At 41.6% G+C, this 16,823-nt stretch overlaps 1 protein-coding gene across 1 annotated transcript in view; it reads right to left on the reverse strand.

Annotated features, from left to right (window-relative positions):
* baiap3 (BAI1 associated protein 3) overlaps window positions 1–16,373 on the reverse strand; it is an 85,191-nt gene extending 68,818 nt beyond the window's left edge. The window contains exon 1 of the mRNA XM_062990328.1: window positions 16,234–16,373. Coding sequence (XP_062846398.1) covers window positions 16,234–16,373 — 140 coding nt within the window. The remainder of the gene's footprint in view (window positions 1–16,233) is intronic.
* Between the last annotated feature and the right edge of the window lie 450 nt (window positions 16,374–16,823).

The following is a 16,823-nucleotide window of genomic DNA, read 5'->3' on the forward strand; positions in this document are numbered from 1 at the left end:
GTGGTGTGTTAGTGTGTGTTGTGCTGGTATGAGTGGATCAGACACAGCAGTGCTGCTGGAGGTTTTAAATACTGTGTCTACTCACTGTCCACTCTATTACACACTCCTACCTAGTTGGTCCACCTTGTAGATGTTAAGTCAGAGACGATCGCTCATCTATTGCTGTTTGAGTTGGTCATCTTCCAGACCTTCATCAGTGGTCACAGGACGCTGCCCACGGGGCGCTGTTGGCTGGATATTTTTGGTTAGTGGACTATTCTCAGTCCAGCAGGGACAGTGAGGTGTTTAAAAACTCTATCAGCGCTGCTGTGTCACACTAACACACCACCACCATGTCAGCTGTGCTTGCATGAGTGGACTTGACACAGCAGCGCTGCTGGAGTTTTTAAACACCTCACTGTAACTGCTGGACTGAAAATAATCCATAATAATATAATATAATAATCCATCTATAAAATATCTAGCCAACAGCGCCCCATGGGCAGCGTCCTGTGACCACTCATGAAGATCTCAAAGATAACCAACTGGTAAGTGGAGCTGATAAAATGGACAGTAAGTGTAGAACCAAGAAGGTGGTTTTAATATTATGGCTGATCAGTGTATATATATATATATATATATATATATATATATATATATATATATATATATATATATATATATATATATATATATATATATATATATACAGTGTATCACAAAAGTGAGTACACCCCTCACATTTCTGCAAATATTTCATTATATCTTTTCATGGGACAACACTATAGACATGAAACTTGGATATAACTTAGAGTAGTCAGTGTACAGCTTGTATAGCAGTGTAGATTTACTGTCTTCTGAAAATAACTCAACACACAGCCATTAATGTCTAAATAGCTGGCAACATAAGTGAGTACACCCCACAGTGAACATGTCAAATTGTGCCCAAATGTGTCGTTGTCCCTCCCTGGTGTCATGTGTCAAGGTCCCAGGTGTAAATGGGGAGCAGGGCTGTTAAATTTGGTGTTTTGGGTACAATTCTCTCATACTGGCCACTGGATATTGAACATGGCACCTCATGGCAAAGAACTCTCTGAGGATGTGAGAAATAGAATTGTTGCTCTCCACAAAGATGGCCTGGGCTATAAGAAGATTGCTAACACCCTGAAACTGAGCTACAGCATGGTGGCCAAGGTCATACAGCGGTTTTCCAGGACAGGTTCCACTCGGAACAGGCTTCGCCAGGGTCGACCAAGGAAGTTGAGTCCACGTGTTCAGCGTCATATCCAGAGGTTGGCTTTAAAAAATAGACACATGAGTGCTGCCAGCATTGCTGCAGAGGTTGAAGACGTGGGAGGTCAGCCTGTCAGTGCTCAGACCATACGCCGCACACTGCATCAACTCGGTCTGCATGGTCGTCATCCCAGAAGGAAGCTGATGCACAAGAAAGCCCGCAAACAGTTTGCTGAAGACAAGCAGTCCAAGAACATGGATTACTGGAATGCCCTGTGGTCTGACGAGACCAAGATAAACTTGTTTGGCTCAGATGGTGTCCAGCATGTGTGGCGGCGCCCTGGTGAGAAGTACCAAGACAACTGTATCTTGCCTACAGTCAAGCATGGTGGTGGCATCATGGTCTTGGGCTGCATGAGTGTTGCTGGCACTGGGGAGCTGCAGTTCATTGAGGGAAACATGAATTCCAACATGTACTGTGACATTCTGAAACAGAGCATGATCCCCTCCCTTCGAAAACTGGGCCTCATGGCAGTTTCCCAACAGGATAACGACCCCAAACACAACCTCCAAGATGACAACTGCCTTGCTGAGGAAGCTGAAGGTAAAGGTGATGGACTAAACCCAATTGAGCACCTGTGGCGCATCCTCAAGTGGAAGGTGGAGGAGTTCAAGGTGTCTAACATCCACCAGCTCCGTGATGTCATCATGGAGGAGTGGAAGAGGATTCCAGTAGCAACCTGTGCAGCTCTGGTGAATTCCATGCCCAGGAGGGTTAAGGCAGTGCTGGATAATAATGGTGGTCACACAAAATATTGACACTTTGGGCACAATTTGGACATGTTCACTGTGGGGTGTACTCACTTATGTTGCCAGCCATTTAGACATTAATGGCTGTGTGTTGAGTTATTTTCAGAAGACAGTAAATCTACACTGCTATACAAGTTGTACACTGACTACTCTAAGTTATATCCAAGTTTCATGTCTATAGTGTTGTCCCATGAAAAGATATAATAAAATATTTGCAGAAATGTGAGGGGTGTACTCACTTTTGTGATACACTGTATATATATATATATATATATATACAGTGTATCACAAAAGTGAGTACACCCCTCACATTTTTGCAGATATTTAAGTATATCTTTTCATGGGACAACACTGACAAAATGACACTTTGACACAATGAAAAGTAGTCTGTGTGCAGCTTATATAACAGTGTAAATTTATTCTTCCCTCAAAATAACTCAATATACAGCCATTAATGTCTAAACCACCGGCAACAAAAGTGAGTACACCCCTTAGTGAAAGTTCCAGAAGTGTCAATATTTTGTGTGGCCACCATTATTTCCCAGAACTGCCTTAACTCTCCTGGGCATGGAGTTTACCAGAGCTTCACAGGTTGCCACTGGAATGCTTTTCCACTCCTCCATGACGACATCACGGAGCTGGCGGATATTCGAGACTTTGCGCTCCTCCACCTTCCGCTTGAGGATGCCCCAAAGATGTTCTATTGGGTTTAGGTCTGGAAACATGCTTGGCCAGTCCATCACCTTTACCTTCAGCCTCTTCAATAAAGCAGTGGTCGTCTTAGAGGTGTGTTTGGGGTCATTATCATGCTGTAACACTGCCCTGCGACCCAGTTTCCGGAGGGAGGGGATCATGCTCTGCTTCAGTATTTCACAGTACATATTGGAGTTCATGTGTCCCTCAATGAAATGTAACTCCCCAACACCTGCTGCACTCATGCAGCCCCAGACCATGGCATTCCCACCACCAGGCTTGACTGTAGGCATGACACACTTATCTTTGTACTCCTCACCTGATTGCCGCCACACATGCTTGAGACCATCTGAACCAAACAAATTAATCTTGGTCTCATCAGACCATAGGACATGGTTCCAGTAATCCATGTCCTTTGTTGACATGTCTTCAGCAAACTGTTTGCGGGCTTTCTTGTGTAGAGACTTCAGAAGAGGCTTCCTTCTGGGGTGACAGCCATGCAGACCAATTTGATGTAGTGTGCGGCGTATGGTCTGAGCACTGACAGGCTGACCCCCCACCTTTTCAATCTCTGCAGCAATGCTGACAGCACTCCTGCGCCTATCTTTCAAAGACAGCAGCTGGATGTGACGCTGAGCACGTGCACTCAGCTTCTTTGGACGACCAACACGAGGTCTGTTCTGAGTGGACCCTGCTCTTTTAAAACGCTGGATGATCTTGGCCACTGTGCTGCAGCTCAGTTTCAGGGTGTTGGCAATCTTCTTGTAGCCTTGGCCATCTTCATGTAGCGCAACAATTCGTCTTTTAAGATCCTCAGAGAGTTCTTTGCCATGAGGTGCCATGTTGGAACTTTCAGTGACCACTATGAGAGAGTGTGAGAGCTGTACTACTAAATTGAACACACCTGCTCCCTATGCACACCTGAGACCTAGTAACACTAACGAGTCACATGACATTTTGGAGGGAAAATGACAAGCAGTGCTCAATTTGGACATTTAGGGGTGTAGTCTCTTAGGGGTGTACTCACTTTTGTTGCCGATGGTTTAGACATTAATGGCTGTATTTTGAGTTATTTTGAGGGAAGAATAAATTTACACTGTTATATAAGCTGCACACAGACTACTTTTCATTGTGTCAAAGTGTCATTTTGTCAGTGTTGTCCCATGAAAAGATATACTTAAATATCTGCAAAAATGTGAGGGGTGTACTCACTTTTGTGATACACTGTATATATATATATATATATATATATATATATATATATATATATAAACTAATGGACTACTTAAACAGCAAAATGAATTAAAACATGATTGTGGATCTAATAGAATGAAAAAAAGAAACTGCACCTGAGCAAGGACATCACAGACAGAAACCCACATTTATATACCATGTATATCTGCCTCAGATTTATAGCATGCAAGCAATGTGAATAAGTATAATAAATCAAGCATAAAACAATTTATATTCTTGGAAATAACATGAAGCAGTCAGCAAGTTTGTTCTCTCTGCCAACACAGATGCCATGCACTCACCAAAATTAAAACGTATTTTAGGAGCACCTCCGATAAACAGGCATGTTCCGGTTGCCATAGAAACGTCAAGGTTAATTTCCTATTACTTTTGGCACTGACATGAGTCGTTTGAAAACAAATCAAATCAAGATAGACCGAGACAGCGGCTGCAAAACAAGAACAAAAACAACAGTTTTGCCCAAGTCTACCTGTGCTCAGCCAATTATGTGCCATCATTTCATAAACCAGCTCTTAGATAAACAATCAGTTCTCATCCGGGTTCACCCACATCCTGATTTAAGATGGCTTAGATGTCATTGTTGTGAACATTTTACTGACAAATAGTCTAATAAGCCTGGATTGGTATCTGTGTTAATTTGGCAGCTAATATTGATTTTGTTTTCCTTTTAGCCTCTGTGACATGAATTTTCTTAATTATGCAGTAGATTTACATTTTCAGCATTTAGCAGACACTTTTACCCAAAGCGACTTAAAACTGTGATTGAAGGCCGCTCAGGTGGCGCAGCGGTAAAAACACACGCTGGAACCAGAGCTGGGATCTCGAATACGTCGTATCCAATCTCAGCTCTGCCTGCCGGCTAAGGCTGAGCGGCCACATGAACAACGATTGGGCGGGACTAAGCCGGATGGGGTCTCTCACCCATGACTGGTGCAATTACGACCTCTGCTGGCTGATTAATGGCGCCTGCACAGAGATGAGAAAAGAGTGCTCTCAGGGTGTGTCTCTCCGTACACAGTGCTGAGCTGCACCAAGTGTAGGTGACAAAATGCATACGGCATGCTGCCCACGTGTCGGAGGGGGAGTGGGTTAGCTTTGTTCTCCTCAATCAGAGCAGGGATCGACATTGGTGGAGAGGAAGCATGGCGCAATCGGGCAATTTGGCACACTAAAAAGGGAGAAAAAGGGGAGAAAATGCATAAAAACAAAAATACAGTGGGGCCAAAAAGTATTTAGTCAGCCACTGATTGTGCAAGTTCTCCTACTTAGAAAGATGAGAGAGGTCTGTAATTTTCATCATAGGTACACTTCAACTATGAGAGACAAAATGAGAAAAAAAAAAACCAGGAAATCACATTGTAGGATTTTTAAAGAATTTATTTGTAAATTATGGTGGAAAATAAGTATTTGGTCAATAACAAAAGTTCAACTCAATACTTTGTAACATAACCTTTGTTGGCAATGACAGAGGTCAAATGTTTCCTGTAAGTCTTCACCAGGTTGGCACACACTGTAGCTGGTATTTTGGCCCATTCCTCCATGCAGATCTCCTCTAGAGCAGTGATGTTTTGGGGCTGTCGCTGGGCAACACGGACTTTCAACTCCCTCCACAAATTTTTTATGGGGTTGAGGTCTGGAGACTGTCTAGGCAACTCCAGGACCTTGAAATGCTTTTTACGGAGCCACTTCTTCGTTGCCCGAGCGGTGTGTTTGGGATCATTATCATGCTGGAAGACCCAGCCACGTTCCATCTTCAATGCTCTCACTGATGGAAGGAGGTTTTGGCTTAAAATGTCACGATACATGGCCCCGTTCATTCTTCCCTTAACACGGATCAGTCGTCCTGTCCCCTTTGCAGAAAAACAGCCCCAAAGCATGATGTTTCCACCCCCATGCTTCACAGTAGGTATGGTGTTCTTGGGTTCTTCTTCTTCCTCCAAACACGACGAGTTGAGTTTTTACCAAAAAGTTCCATTTTGGTTTCATCTGACCACATGATATTCTCCCAATCCTCTTCTGGATCATCCATATGCTCTCTGGCAAACTTCAGACGGGCCTGGACATGTACTGGCTTAAGCAGGGGGACACGCCTGGCACTGCAGGATTTGAGTCCCTCTCGACGTAGTGTGTTACTGATGGTAGCCTTTGTTACTTTGGTCCCAGCTCTCTGCAGGTCATTCATCAGGTCCCTCCGTGTAGTTCTGGGATTTTTGCTCACCGTTCTCATGATCATTTTGACCCCACGGGATGAGATCTTGCATGGGGCCCCAGATCGAGGGAGATTATCTGTGATTAATGGTCTTGTATGTCTTCCATTTTCTTACAATTGCTCCCACAGTTGATTTATTCACACCAACCTGCTTGCCTATTGTAGATTCACTCTTCTCAGCCTGGTGCAAGTCTACAATTTTCTTCCTGGTGTCCTTCGACAGCTCTTTGGTCTTGGCCATGGTTAAGTTTGGAGTCTGACTGTTTGAGGCTGTGGACAGGTGTGTTTAATACAGATAACGAGGTCAAACAGGTGCCATTAATACAGGTAATGAGTGGAGGACAGAAGAGCTTCTTAAAGAAGAAGTTACAGGTCTGTGAGAGCCAGAAATCTTGCTTATTTGTGGGTGACCAAATACTTATTTTCCACAATAATTTACAAATAAATTCTTTAAAAATCCTACAATGTGATTTCCTGGATTTTTTTTTCTCATTTTGTCTCTCATAGTTGAAGTGTACCTATGATGAAAATTACAGACCTCTCTCATCTTTCTAAGTAGGAGAACTTGCACAATCAGTGGCTGACTAAATACTTTTTGGCCCCACTGTATATACCGTATATTAAAAAAACTGTGATTGAATGCAAATGAGGATTAAGAGGCTTGCTCAGGGGCCTAACAGTGGCAATGATGAGGCTTGAACCAGCAACCTTCTGATTATAAGTCTGGCACCTCAACAACTGAGCTACCACTGCCTAGTACAGTTTATTAACTTATTACACATATTCCCCACAACTTTTTATTATAACAATCTGGATTTTTATTTTATTTTTTGCATTTTTCCCTCTTTGTCTCCCAATTTAGTGTAGCCAATCCACTACTGGGAACCCCGATGGCGTCCAAGGAGGGTGTATATTCGCCTGACACACACTCCCTCCGGGCACTATAATCTAGATATTACTCTAGATATCAGTTTAGAAGGAACTTTCAGTCAGACACTGTTTTAAGTAAAGACAGAAATAATAAACTTTTAGGTTCATCAGGTTCTGCCACCAATATTGACATTTTATTAATGCATCATATTAATGTGTTTAAGTTATTAGCTTAACCTTCCTTCACCCTTTATGACCCTTTATAAGGGAAGCATATTCTTGTCCAAGTTCCTAAAAAATATTTCTACCAAGTATTACTTATTTTTGTAGCAATGTTCATCAGGGATTGTCAGTCCCTGTTGCTACCACCACCACATTTTACAGTGGTATGGTGTGCTGATGCAATGTTATAGTCACACATCATTATGCCACATCACCCCACTGCTGCGTTCTCTTCACTGGCTTCCTGTAGCTGCCCAAACTACTCTAGAGAACTCATCAAACCCTGCTCTGTACCATGCAACCTCCATGCCACTAGTCTCGCTCGTTTTGATCCTCCACTTAGAATTCAGGGAAGATACACATCAAGGCTCTTCTCTGTACTTGCACCCAAGTGGTGTCTCTCACTGTCTTCAAAAGGCGAATACAAACCCACCTCTTTACTAAGCACTTAAACTGAGAACTAACATGTACTTACTAATGGTCTTACTCATTTCTTGTTAAAAAAAATTTGTTCTACCAGGATTTCAGCAGATTTGTGCTCTTGAACTGTTATCTACTTAAACTAGAGTAGGGGAATGTTTACCGTGGAAGCACTTCTGCTAAATGCAGAAAATGTTATGCTACACATAACAAGACATTCTGCCAGTTACCAGAGGAGCGACCTGACTTAGTAAGTGTGGCTGTGGTTTAATATTTGTTTCCACTTGTTAATAATAGCCTGTACTGAACTTCAAGTTATGTTTGGAGCAGACAAGGTCAAGGGCCTTGTTTAAAGGCCCAACAGTGGCTGCATGGCAGAGCCGAGATTTAAAATCTCAACCTTTCAATTGATAGCCCACTAGGCTACCACTGATATTTAAACTTAAGCATACGGGTATTGACTTTTTAATATTGATTTTCATGAACATGAAACAGGTCTCAGATGCTCTGCAGTCTTGTTTAAGAGGTTTAAAAATGTCAGAAACTGATCTTCTAGAATTTTCATGCCCAACAGCTTCTAGTATATGACAGCTGAGCAAAAACACTTTGCCAAACCTTGAACAAAACAGAAGACAATTTTGAATCCACTCCTGTCAGCCAAAACAGCAATCTAGGGCTACAGTGGGAACAGGTTCACCTTATGTACACAATTAAAGATTATAAAAAATTATGCCTGGTCTGGTGAATCTCGATTTCTGCTGCAGCACGCAGATGATAGTGTAAGAATTTGGCATAAACAGCATAAACCCATGGACCCAATCTGTGTTAACACAGGTGTTGCATATATTCTTGGCACACGTTAGGCCTCCTAGTGCCAGATGAGTATGGTTTAAATGCCAAAGTCTATGAGAGTCTGCAATATATGTGCATTGCTCTATGGCAGATTTTCCCAGCTCATTACTACTACTGCCAGCATGGTAATGTGACATATAAATGTCACTATAAACATATAAATTAATTCAGTATACTACAACAGCCTCCCCAGTTAGCATATCATCCATTAGATGGGATGTAATCCTTGGGATGTGTTACAGCAAGGCTGACAAATCTGCCTTAATTTCATCACACAATTATGTAATCATGGACAGCAAATCTGTTTCTAAAATGTTTCCAACACCTCGTAGAATCAATGCCATGAACTATTATGGTCCCACCCTTAGTATGTGTTCCTGATAAAGTGTCTAGTGTTTGATAATAAAGCATACAATGAAACAAAATAGTTTAATGTACCATAATACAGTGGTACCCTGAAACTCAACGTCTATTGGTTCTGGGAGTGGCACTGAGTTTAAAAGGCATTGAATTGCAAGGTATTTTTTCTGTAAGGATGTATGGGAAATCTGTTAATGCGTTCCATGGTCCTGTGGAACTGCATATATTTTAGGCTTATGTAAAATAATGGGGTTGTTTTTTGACACTTATACACTGAGAATAACAGAAATATAATATAAAAACACTGAAATACAATTGAAAACAGTTAAAAATACACTTTACCTTTACTTCTTTATTGTTTCCTTATGCTTCTTAATCGTGAAGATGCTTAATCTTGGAATACCATATTAATATAATAACTGTGCTGTTATTTCCTATGGAGTGTACCAGTGCACAAAGCTTAATGTGACTTATTGTACTAAAGCAACGATCGAGGAATTTCATTAGTGGAGAGAACTAATGAACAGTAATAATAAAGAGAGGTTTAGAGTTTCTATGTGGTTCTTTTAATACATTAAGTCACATTAAGCTGTCACGTATGCAGCCTGTATGTGCTCCTAAGTGCCACACCCCTCTCTCCGGGAGCACTCTGTGTTCAGCCAAAGCTCCCTTTGTGATAGGGCTCTAGTTAATGATCCACAGGTGCCTCTTGTTTAGGTGAGGACATTTAAGGAGGCCTGTGGATCATTCAGATGGAGACTATTTTTGATTTGGATTGATTTGCTTTTGGTTTGAATTTAGCTCCGTTTTGCCCTGTGTAGCTCCGTTTTGCCCTGTGTAGCTCCGGTTTGCCCTGATTAGCTCTGGTTAGCCCTGTTTCTTTCTGTTTAGTTCTCTTTAGTCCTGTTTCTTCCTGTTTGCCCCTGTTTGCTCGTGTTTGTCAGGTTTGTCCATGCCTTTGTCTATGTTGAAAGTTGGTCTTGTATTATGTATTATTAGATTAACTTAGGGTATAGGTTTCTTGTATGTTTAGATTAGTATTAGCTTAGCATGTAGCGTAGGTCGTGTGTTTGTGTCTTGCCTTGTTTAATCCTGTATTTATACCTTTATACGTGTACCTTTGTCTAGTCTTGTTTTGTCATTAATAACCTTTTATACATCTCTGTGTGTGTCTGCCCCCTTGTCTTGTCATAGCCCATATCATTACATAAGCTTTTTTTTTACGATAAGCGTTTTAGACTCAAAGCTGATTCTTACAATTTCTCAGCACTCCAGGCTATAACCCAAGTTTAAAAGTGAAACAGGAGGAAAATCCAGATAGACACAGATGTGTGGATGCATTTAGAGTGGATTTGATGGTTATTCCACACATGCAGATTCGTCTCATATTCGCACTTTGATGACGTCTTACTGCACCGCTTAAGCTAAACGCTGAACAAAGCGGTGAAAGCACACACGTCGAGTTTAAGGGTGCAAATTTTTGACGAAGGGCGTTGAGTTTTAAAGACTTAGAGTTTAGGGGACGTCGGGTTACAAGGTACAATTGCACTAAGAAACAGTTCATATAGGAAACATGACAGACCACTTTGCTAAGGAGGAGAATACAGTCTGCTGCTGCTGTTCTCTTTGTAATAACTAGATTTAGAATTCTACACTATACACAGAGTGCTGGTTAAATGGCATTGGTAATGCACCTCCATAGGGAGAACAAGATTGGATGTGATTTTCTTAACAGACTGCATATCTACAACGGCATCCACCATGGCACATGTGAACCCCTCAGCAACACCTTTTCTTTTCTACTCCATCTGCGCCGTCTAGAAAGAATCTGAACATGAAAGATCCAATTCAGCTCGCTGGCTCTCAAACTCTTTCTTAATGAGCCGCTGAAGTGATTGTTACTTAATCCTCACAAAAGCTCTTCTCTGTGGCAACCATTCAAAACACCAATTAATTTGAAATGTGGGAGAGCGAGGTGTTCCGAGATTGAGTCACCTCCTGAGCATTGATACAGTACAGCCACAGTAGGCATCTTGTGAGGTCCGTGATATACTGACCCGCTTGCTGAGAGCTATCAAGCCATCTGTTTTAGTAGTTGGGTAGAATAAATACAAGTGATATTCAAAATGTTTCCACACTTTTATATTTTCATTAGAACTGGTGAGGGAGGCAGGAGTAATTGGTCGTGTCTGAGAGACTGAGGGTGTGTTCGAAAACCTAGTGAGATCTCTACATAGACAGCATTTTATGTCATCCTACTTGCTCTCCCGAGAAGAAGGCTGGTGGAAATCTTGGATACCATAAAAAGCTGCGTTATGCGGCCAGGTGGCGCACACCAGCGCCGAGATTCTGAACTCCTCGGTTCGAAAATCGGCGTTGCCACCGGTTGGCTGGGCGCCATCTAGCGGGCATAATTGCCAGTGCCTGCAGGGCGGAATGACCAGACTATGTGGGTGGGGTCTTCAAACGCTGTGTAATGACCCTGATTAGCAGATAGAGAGGCGCCTGTGCAGAATGCATGGGTATAAAAGGGTTCCGCTGGGGGCTGCGTGCGGGTCGGAGGAGGCATGAGCAGCAATATACCCACCTCGACTGCAGCAGAGGAAGAAACATTGACTACACTAAATTGGAAGAAAATGCAAGAAAAAGCACTAAAATACAATAGAAAAAAATGCTGCCCTATGAGGTGCCTTCTAAGTGATAAACTGCCTGAATAACAAGGGGGCATCCGATGCTTCCCGCAGGTGAGGGCTATTCCAGCATTCAGTGCGGCAAAATGACAAATATGTCGGACCAATGCGGAGCAAAAAACAAAGTTTTTCTCAAATGTAATTAAATTATCATAAATGTGGTATATGCAGAGATGTTAGCTGGCATGCTAGCGGGTTGTGCCACTTCAACCCATCTGTTTAGTGACCTGAGGCTAACTGTGTTAGGTTAGTAAGGCAAGGCAAGTTTATTTGTATAGCACCTTTCATACACAGTGGCAATTCAAAGTGCTTTACATAAGGAAAAATTAAAAATTAAAAGCATTAAAACATTCCTGAGATCTAGAACCTCAGAAAGACTTCTTGCAAACATTTAGTTACAATTAAAAACATGAAATTCAAACAAGAGAGATAAAAATTAAGAACTTGAAAAATTAAAAGAAAATATTGTAAAATATACCCTACAATTTGGTAAATACGAAATTAAAACAAGAGAAATAAGCAAATAAAACATAAAAACTAAAAGAAAATATAGTAAAATATACCTTACAGTTTAGAGAATATGGAATTAAAACAAGACTAAAAGAAATATGGTAAAATGAGGGTAATAGTAAAAATATCGAGCTCAATCATAGGCACAAGAAAAAAGAAAAGTTTTTAACCTGGATTTAAAGATTTCTATGTTTGAGGAACATCTAATATCTCCTGGCAGTCTGTTCCAGTTATATGCAGCCCAACAACTAAATGCTGCTTCACCATGTTTAGTTTGGACTCTGGGCTCTACTAGCTGACCTGAGTCCATGGATCTAAGAGATCTACTGGGTTTATATTCTCTGAACATTTCTGAGATGTATTCTGGGCCGAACCCATTCAGTGATTTATAGACCAGTAGCAGCACCTTAAATTCTATTCTGTAACTAACCGGAAGCCAGTGTAGAGATTTTAGAACTGGAGTGATGTGCTCAGTTCTCTTTGTCTTGGTTAAAACTCTTGCAGCAGCGTTCTGAATGAGCTGTAACTGTTTAATGGTCTTTTTGGGAAGTCCAGTTAAGAGACCATTACAATAGTCCACCCTACTGGAGATAAAAGCATGGATCAGCTTCTCTAGGTCTTGTTGGCACACTAGACCCTTGATTTTGGCTATATTTCTAAGATGGTAGAAGGCTGTTTTGGTGATGGTTTTAATATGGCTGGTGAATGTAAGATCTGAGTCTATTAGAACGCCAAGATTTCGGACTTGGTCTTTGGTTTTTAGAGCCCGGGAACTGAGGTGTTCAATGACACTAGACCTCTTTTCTTTGTTGCCAAACACGACAATCTCTGTTTTGTCCTTATTTAACTGTAAAAAATTCTGGCTCATCCATTTATTGATGTCCTCTAAACACTGACACAGTGAATCTATTGGGCTGTAATCATCTGGTGAGAGAGCCAGATATATCTGTGTGTCATCTGCATAACTATGGTAATCAATGTTGTTAGCCTGTAGCATTTGGCCTAATGGCAGCATATAAAGATTGAACAGGAGAGGTCCGAGAACTGATCCCTGGGGGATTCCACATGTCATAGCCACTCTGTCAGATTCATAGCTGCCAATAGTGACAAAGTAACTGCGGTCTTTTAAGTAAGACCTGAACCAATTAAGGACTGTTCCGGAAAGTCCAACCCAGTTTTCCAACCTGTCCAGCAGTATTCTGTGATCTACAGTGTCGAAGGCTGCACTAAGATCCAGTAAAACCAGAACTGATATTTTACCTGAGTCACTATTCAGCCGTAGATCATTTACCACTTTTATGAGAGCCGTTTCAGTGCTGTGGTGAGCTCGAAAGCCTGACTGAAATTTGTCAAAAGAACCACTGGAATTCAAAAAACTGCTGACTTGATTGTAGACAACTTTCTCAATGATCTTAGCTGTGAAAGGAAGATTTGAGATCGGCCTGTAGTTGTTTAACACAGACGCATCCAGAGTTCTCTTTTTTAGGAGTGGTTTAATGGCAGCTGTTTTAAGTGATTTTGGGAAAACGCCTGATGATAGTGAGCCATTAACTATTTGTTGCAAATCAGTTTTTACAGAGTTAAAAATAGTTTTAAAAAATTCAGATGGCAGCATGTCGAGACAACATGTCGATGATTTAAGATGCTGAACTGTTTTCTCCAGAGTTTTTTGGTCTATTGTATTAAATTGTGACATAATAGTCATCTTATTTTTAGGTGTCTGTAGGAGCAGCATGGTTTTATTGTTTGACTGAGTGGAGTTAATGGTCAGTCTAATAGTTTTGATTTTTTCACAGAAGAAATGAGCAAACTCATTACATTTCTCTGTGGACAGAAGTTCTGGCGTGATCTGTTTTGGAGGATTTGTAAGCTTGTCGACCACGTTGAATAGAGTGCGGGTGTTGTTGATGTTCCTGTTAATGATCTTAGAGAAGTGCAGCTGTCTAGCCCTGCCTAACTCTGAGTTAAAACTACAAAGGCTTTGCTTATAGAGATCATAGTGGATTTGAAGTTTAGTTTTCCTCCACTTACGTTCAGCTCTCCTGCATTCTTTTTTCATAGCCATTACCATCATTGTGTTACGCCATGGTGCTTTCTGTTTGCTCAACGTTTTCATGACTTTTACCGGAGCAACCACGTCCATGACAGTCAATATTTTCACGTTAAAGTTATCCAGGAGTTCATCAACTGACTCTGCAATTAAAGTTGGTGATATAGCTATGGCCTCCATAAACCGAGAACTAGTACTTTCATTTATATTCCTTTTCTTAACAGAAACAGAGCTAGTTTGAGCATCTGGAGTGATCAGCATTTCAAAGAAGACACAAAAATGATCAGAGAGGGCCAAGTCCTTGACCAAAACAGAGGAAATGTTAAGACCTTTAGAAATAACTAGATCCAGAGTGTGCCCTCGAGTATGTGTAGGCCCTTTCACATGTTGCAATAGACCAAATGTGTCAAAAAGTCCAAAAAGTTCTTTGGTGTTGTTGTCCTTGTTATTATCTAAGTGGATGTTAAAATCCCCAGTTATGATGAAGAAGCTGTACTCAGTGGAGATAAGTGACAGTAGTTCAGCAAATTCATCTATAAAATGTGCAGAGTATCTTGGAGGTTTATAAATGGTTAAAAATAAAATGTTGGGAGTACCCTTTAAAATAAAACAGAGGTATTCAAACGACTTAAAATTGCCAAGTTCAGTCTTTTTGCACTGGAATACATCTTTAAATAAGGCAGCTACTCCTCCACCTTTCCTACCACTTCGACACACATTCATAGAACTGAAGTTTGCTGGTGCAGTTTCATTAAGAACAGTAGCACTGCTGCCTTCTGCTAACCATGTTTCAGTTAGAAACAGAAAATCTAAACCGTATGATAGAATTATGTCATTCACTAAAAATGATTTGTTGGCTAGAGATCTAATATTAAGCAGAGCTAGTTTTAAAGAAACCACAGGAGCCCCTGGGGCAGCCCGAGGTTGTCGTGGTACAGGTAAGAGGTTAGACTGGTTGACTTGATATGCTGAATGTGTTCTATTCTTTCTATTTCTAATCAACACAGGAATAGAAAACATTTCAGACATACTGGGTCCAAGCTTACTCTCCGAACTGTTGTCAGTATCATATCTGCTATAGCAAGGACCCTGAACACATCACAACGTGTTATCAAGTAAGCAAAAACTGTGGTGTCATAATCGCTGTCTAAGTAGTGTGTCTGAATAACCTGCCTTATAAGTTGATGACTTATTAGAATCCTCTCTATGTAGGCAGCTGCCTATGTAGGCAGTAGACAACAAGGCAACTTTTTTTTTTTCTATTTTTCCCCACTTTTCCCCCCAATTTTTCTCCCCTAATCTAGTCGTGTCCAATTACCCTGAATTACCCTCTATACTGATTCGACCCTTCATCGCAGACTGAGGACGCCTCTCAACTGACATACACCCCCTCCAGTACAGACTGCATTTTTCACCTGCACGAGTCGAGTTCATACACTGACGAGCACTGTGTACGGAGGGCCACACCCCCATCAGCATTATTCCTCAGCCATGTGCAGGCGCCATCAGTCAGCCAGCAGGGGCCGCAGTCGCACCAGTCATGAGGACCTATGATCCGACTTTTTTACCCTCTAACCCTGAACAACAGCCAATCGTTGTTCATGCTACCACCCCTCCCAGTCGGAAAGACAGAGCTGAGATTCGATGCGATGTATTCGAAACCCCAACTCTGATGCGCTAGCATACTTTACTGCTGCACCACCTGAGTGGCCAGCTTGCTACATTTTGGAACAGACCCTGAGGGAGAGCTTATAGTCTGGATTTAGCGCCATCTGATTTCTACCTTTTTGGAACGCTCAAAGAAGCTTTAAGGGGAAAAAGATTTTTATGTGATGATGATGTGAAAGCAGCGGTGCATCAGTTGCTACACGCTCAACCAAACACAATTTTTGCTGATGGCATTAAAAAGTTGATACGACGCTGTATTGGAAGGTGATTATGTAGAAAAGTGATGTCATTTGTTTTTGAAATTCTTAATTCTTAAACAGAAGAACCGTCGTACATCAACATTATCCATGTTCTCAACAACGGGAGAATTCTCCATTGGCCACTCAATATCAGTGTTTAAAGTGTGAACTCACCCAAGAACGGCCCTGTCGGAGGAGCGTGGAGGTGTGGGAGGGCCTGTGGCGGCTGGCGGAGGCTCCCTCCTGCTCCGGAGGGACTGACTTCTCTGCACCTGTCTCAGCACACTGCTCTTTAGCTCCAGCAGCGTCGACATTGCTCGTTCACCACCTTCAGCAGAGATCATTCTAATTAGAAGTGGGTTTTTTTCTGCTACGTATGTTCAGGGTTAAGCAGTAATGAAATTATTATTTATATTCTAAACTGTGGGTCGTGCAACAAATGGGAAAAGACCTTGAGTGCCTGTATTTAGCCCAAAATACATTTTAAAAAGGCATTATTCAAAATGCATTAATTTAATACATTGATCACATTTATTAAGCACACATTCACTTATTTACTCGACTCATCAATGCAAGGTTTGTACCCAGGTCCCCAGCAGCTAGGCAGCACCCTGAGTGGTGCCCACTGAGATCAAAGCAGTCATTTATTTTCATCAATCATTTCACCTTAGTTAGGGTTGTGGTTCGTCGTGAGCCTATTTGAAATCCCTGGGGCAGGGAGCATGTCCATCACAAGGCAACACACTCAGCCATTTACTTACTCA

The sequence above is a fragment of the Trichomycterus rosablanca genome, chromosome 2 (genome assembly GCF_030014385.1).
Source record: "Trichomycterus rosablanca isolate fTriRos1 chromosome 2, fTriRos1.hap1, whole genome shotgun sequence".
Taxonomy (NCBI): Eukaryota; Metazoa; Chordata; class Actinopteri; order Siluriformes; family Trichomycteridae; genus Trichomycterus; species Trichomycterus rosablanca.